Genomic DNA, 5,540 nt, shown 5'->3' with positions numbered 1-5,540 from the left:
AGCATTCTGAAAAATAAAACATATTGTAAAGCTTATTGAGTTCCTTTATTTATATCCACATAAACATTAGGACAAAGTGAGCTGCATATTTGCACAGAGTGAAATGTTCCTCGATAACGGTGAAAATGGGCAGATCTGCTGCCAATACCCACTAAACACCAAATCCAATAATCAAAATATTTCCCAAAAAATGCTGTAGTTACAGCTGTCGTGAAAAATTATACATATTTTAAGTTGTTTTTCCATATTTGTGACCCATTTGTATAAATTCATGCTTTCCACAGGCTTGGACTGAGCTCAGCAGCATCACAGAAGACTCAAGCAACACTCTCTTACACCTCTTTAAATTTGAGCAGATCATTTTAAAAGGTCAAGGAACTTCAGAAGAAGAAGTTTTTTTGTGTTATGCTACAAGTGCGACATAATAATGTTTTGTTAGATGGACTGCAGTAAAATCCAAGGTGAGCGGGTTATCTCGAGGCAGAGAAACACGGCATAAAAGCACATGCTAGAGTCCACTTTTTCCTTCTGCAATGCTGAAAGCACTGTGCCGTAGCTGTACCACTGAATGCCTTTACTCTAAGTGATGTCTTGTGCATCACAATTACCCACACACAGCCCTGCATCAGACCGTGAGTTGACTTTTATGTTGATGTGAATGTGGGCCGCAGCAGGAGCCGATGACAGCTTAATTCCTGAGCTGGGCCCCCCCCTGCTGAGGCTCGCCGTTTGTGTGATCTGACAGACAGAGATCAGACTGTGGAGAGATGAGTGGAAACCCTCTGAGTACGCTCAGGTTTCTTGGCATGGTGAAAAGATTTGTCCAGTCCATTCAGATCTGATGGAGTTTCCCATATTCTGCACCGCAGCTGGTTTTTGTCGAGGTATCTTTGTCATCTGTGCACACACAAGAGATACATGTGAGGCTGACGCTGTGTTTAGTTTAGGTACTCTGTGCCACTAGAGCTGCATGCCACAGAGTTGAACTTTTCTCTCATCGCTAACCAGGTGAAGAGGGGTTCCAGCCAATTACTTTGGAAAAGGCAGGAGACAGGTAAACAGGTGTGGAAAAATAATAGATGTGGGGGTGGACGGAGGGGGGGTTGTGGGGTTGGGGGGGTGGGATGAAATGAGCCACAAAGAGGGGTGACCTCAGTTTAAAAGGGGTTGGGTAATGGAGGCATTACACCAACATGAGCAACTGAGGTAAAAGGGTGCAGGGGGAGCAGAACAAGAAGGATTAGGGGACGTGGGGAAAGAAGGCTGAACTACTTTGATAGAGGTCAAACCGTGGAGCAGTCAGGAAACAACAGGCATTGTTTTTGAACATCTAATTTTGAGATAAGTGCTGTTTCTTAACACGTACCTGAGGAATGTGGCTAATGCAGTGGTGACCTTCTGAAGATGACAGCGGACAAACCTCTCTTAGGCGCGGAAATGACACGAATGGGTTTTATCTTCCTGCTCCTGAGTAACGCCGCGTCAGTCTCCACACAGTTTAATGGATACAACTGCGATGCCAACTACCACAGCAGGTTTCCAGGTGAGAATCCTCCCCAGCAGGTTCTCTCTTTGCCGTCCACACACGTCTGCCAACAGGTGTGGAACACGATAGATCTATGAGCAGCAAAAGTAGCAGCCACATTAAAATGAGCACAAATAGTTCTGGTAGGGTGAAGCTTTTTTTACTGATGGCGTTTCTAATAACGTTTATTTCCTTATTGAGAGTTAATATTGAGGACGATAAAGTTATATCTTTATATTTAGATAGATCATCAAAATACCTTTCTGCCTATCTAAGCTGGAAGCTTCATTTATAGTTAAAAAAACATGTGAACCACATAAATAATTTAATGCATCGAATATTTTAATTACAATGTTTATGGCCCTATTATGACAAACATTTCCTGGATACAGACATTTTGAGGAAATCTCCTGCTATGATCTACAAAATTACACTAGATTGATTTACCTGACTGATTTTGCCTCCACAGAGCTCGGTTAGTAATTTCATACTTTAAAATTCCTGTACAAATGTGAATAAAAGTCTTAATTAGAAAAATGTGTAACTTCTGCCTTGCATGAACCGGCATGTCTTGATTTTTATCTTGATTTCAAATATTACATTGCCAACTTTTCTCTCTGAACCTTCGTCTCCCGCCTTCCTCCAGGTGAAAGGGACATCAGCGTGTACTGCGGGGTTCAGACCATCACTTTGAAGATCAACTTCTGTCCTGTTCTCTTCTCCGGCTACACCGACGCAGATTTGGCCCTCAACGGCCATCACAGCGAAGCCCAGTGTCGCGGCTTCATCAACAACAACACTTTCCCCACAGCACTTCTGTTCAGCATCAGCCTCAGCACTTTGGAGGCCTGCGGCAACAGTCTGGTGGTAAAGAATACTCGAGCACTGCGCATGGCTTTATTCTAATCAATAATCAGCTTCATCATGTTGTGTATTGACGTTGGAGCAAAGTGACTGGCTGATGTTTCTCTCTGCAGGTCAGCACAGCCTACGGGCCCACTGCCTATGGGAACATGTCTCTTGTACAAATTGGGAATATATCAGGCTACATCGACACCCCTGACCCACCAACTATAATCAGCTATCTGCCTGGTTTGTTGTATAAATTCAGTTGCAGCTACCCGCTGGAGTACCTGGTCAATAACTCACAGCTGGCATCGTGAGTTTCTGCCAAAGCATCCATCAGTGTCCAAAAGAGAGCTGCACCTTGCAGGAGTTGCTTTGCAGAGTTAATCCTGAAAGGCTGGCTTTAAGATATATTCATTTAATTAGATTCACTTATAGCTTTCAAAAACGGTGCTAACAATTAAATTCCCAGTTTAAAAGCTTCAGTGACTTTGTGCCTCACAGTATTTTTTCAAACCATTAATTTTATTATTCACATCTATTATTCACATATATTATTCTCTGACCTTCGTAAATCAGACAAGTATATAAATAAAAGCGCAGCTGATTTATAACTGTACTAAATCGAAACCTCTGCTCCCGAAATGTTATTTATTAAGCCAAGGCTCACAAAGGCTCCGTCTCTCCACAGATCCTCTGCAGCTGTGTCTGTCAAAGACAGCAACGGTACTTTTGTGAGCACGCTCAGTATGATCCTGTACAATGTGAGTACAAAGCAGCGCTGGAATAAAAATATATTTCCATTTCTAGCTTAAGAGGTGCAGAGGAATTCATATGAAACAAAATAGACATTAGAACTGGCACATGACTGGATGAGCATGTTTGGTTTGTTTTAGTGCCTCAGTTCGATGTTCATATAACATCTTTTAATGTCTTTTAATAATCAGTGCTGAGTATTTTCACTGTTTCCAACTAACTCCATGAAAACAACAAAAGTTGGTTTTCTGTAATAGCCCATGTATTTTTCCACCAACAACAATATTCCACAAAAGGTTTGCGATGTAATCCTGTTTAAAATCACACTGCTTAGAATACTCTGTACTTACTTTAAACAACATAATCACCGTGTTGCATATAATTGTGCTCCTTCTTTAACAATTAATGTCACATATGCTTGTTTGGCTACAGACCTGTGCAAAAATTGCTCTGGACAGCAGAAAAATAGCAAAACTATAGAATAACACCAGCTATGTAAAGACTGATTCAATGTCTTCATTTGCTTTATGCCACATTTTGAGAGAACAATCAACTTTTCTTTTTCTTTTTCTTTTTTCTCCAGGATTCAGCATACAATCAGCCTCTCTCTATCCCCATGGCTGGACTGGCTCTGAAAACCAGAGTATTTGCTGCTGTGAAAGCCACAAACTTAGACAAACGGTACCGCACAAAACCCAGCTATTCACTATTGAATTTCCATAATTTTCACGTCATAGATGTGCAAGACTCTTTACCATAACAAACCTATTACTGCAGCAGAAAGGATATTTTAAATATAGTTCTCCACAGCATCTTTCCCGCTATCATTTTTACAGATTTACTCCTCTTTTCTTTGCTTTGCCTACATTCATTATGCTATTATGTTATTATTCTTCATGAAGGCGCCAGGCTGCAGTTTTCTCATATGCAGTTGGATCTCTATCCTCCATCCCATCTCACAGTTTTGTCTCTTTGCAGGTGGAACATTTTGATGGACTACTGTTACACAACCCCCTCAGGGAATCCTAATGATGAACTCCGCTATGACCTTTTCTTTGGGTAAATCTCGTGTTTTTTTTCTGCTTCAAGATAATGACTCGATACCACAAAAGGGAGTCATTACCTATTCAGGTTCTCCACATGGCTTATCCTCATTGAATGCCACGTTTTCTCTTCCTAAAGAGTTCTTAAGGGTACTCATAGACATTAAATCTAGCATTTCTGCTGGGTCTGCTTCCATACAGTTGCTATAAAGATCCCCAGACGACAGTTTTGGAGAACGGGAAGAGCCAGATGGGCCGTTTTTCCTTTGAGGTTTTCCGTTTTGTTAAACATAGGCACCAGAAGATGTCGACTGTGTTTTTGCACTGCGTCACCAAGCTTTGCCGGGCCGATGACTGCATCATGTTAATGCCTGTAAGAGTGAAAATCTCCGTTTGTGACTCACCACCTGTTTCCTCACCTCACTGAGGACTGAAATCTGACGATGTGATTGGCAGATCTGTGGGCGGCGGCGCAAAAGGGAAGAGGAGACCCCTGATTCCATGGCAGCAGCATCAGGGAACGCCATCCTCTCTGCCGGTCCAATCATCACCAGGAGTGGTATGAACTATAAACCCACTTTTACTGGAATAGTTTTGAGAGACATGCTGCTTTGCTTTCATGCTGAGAGTGCAGCAATCCAGTCAAAATAAGAAGCAACAGCCTGAAATGTCAAACTGCTAATTTAAAGCTGATTTCAATTAGGACTGCTGAAGTAAAAATGAATCCAATAAGCGCTTTAAAAATTGCTTTACAGATGAAACTCCCGTCAACAACTCCCAGCTCGGTAAGTGCCATTACGCAATGTTGTGAAACATAAAAGTGTTGTAAACTATCATGACAGCAGATTCCCTTTGAAATGACTGTTTACAGCAAACCCTCTTCTGTTCCTGCAAGGGAAAGACTCGGGCTCAGCTCGTGGTAAAAACCTCATCCGAGAGCTTGTTTTCAGTTTCTTTCCCTTTCCATCTTCCAGCCTCTGGAGATCTCTCCCATTCAATGAACCCAGTGACCAGTGCTCTGATCTCAGGTGTGGTCATCCTGAGTGTGGTCAGTGTGTGCTTCTTCCTGCTGTTGCTCCGCTTCCTGCTGAAGCCCCGCCCCCCCGCGACAACAGCAGCCTCAGGTGTTTGGAATCCAAGCTTTAAATAAACATCTGCATGTTGTGCAACATGTGTATCATTTAAGGTGTTGTATATTTATTGCGTTCAATACCTCAGAATGTTTCATCTTTTGTGGGTTTGCATAATAATCGTGTTTAGAAAATGTTGCATTTAATGACTCCATATTTTTTCTCTTTCTTTCCATTTTTGTAACCAGTATATGTATCAAATCACAGATTAGAGACGCCATTGTTTTTTTGGTCTTTGTT

At 41.8% G+C, this 5,540-nt stretch overlaps 1 protein-coding gene across 1 annotated transcript; it reads left to right on the top strand.

The window, feature by feature from the left end:
* The first annotated feature begins 1,404 nt into the window (after positions 1-1,404).
* On the top strand, positions 1,405-5,320 carry zpld1b (zona pellucida-like domain containing 1b). Its single transcript, XM_085478860.1, has 10 exons — positions 1,405-1,543; positions 2,172-2,392; positions 2,503-2,684; positions 3,063-3,135; positions 3,711-3,808; positions 4,106-4,186; positions 4,372-4,543; positions 4,627-4,729; positions 4,926-4,955; positions 5,145-5,320. The coding sequence occupies exons 1-10, from the start codon at positions 1,405-1,407 to the stop codon at positions 5,318-5,320; spliced, it is 1,275 nt and encodes a 424-aa protein (XP_085334986.1).
* The last annotated feature ends 220 nt before the right edge of the window (positions 5,321-5,540 follow it).

Source organism: Copadichromis virginalis, linkage group LG14, assembly GCF_057382275.1.
Source record: "Copadichromis virginalis isolate Kocher_CV1m ecotype Utaka linkage group LG14, C_Virginalis_male_GT1.1, whole genome shotgun sequence".
Taxonomy (NCBI): Eukaryota; Metazoa; Chordata; class Actinopteri; order Cichliformes; family Cichlidae; genus Copadichromis; species Copadichromis virginalis.
The sequence above is the reverse complement of the archived record's forward strand: the minus strand, read 5'-3'. Positions and strand labels throughout refer to the sequence as shown.

What these genes read in the sequence shown, in the direction of transcription:
- zpld1b (XM_085478860.1), top strand. Translation starts at nt 1,405, where the DNA reads ATGACAGCGGACAAACCTCTCTTAGGCGCGGAAATGACACGAATGGGT. An exon ending in GCCACAAACTTAGACAAACG is followed by an intron (nt 3,809 to 4,105) that starts GTACCGCACAAA and finishes GTCTCTTTGCAG; the next exon opens with GTGGAACATTTTGATGGACT. An exon ending in TCCAATCATCACCAGGAGTG is followed by an intron (nt 4,730 to 4,925) that starts GTATGAACTATA and finishes ATTGCTTTACAG; the next exon opens with ATGAAACTCCCGTCAACAAC.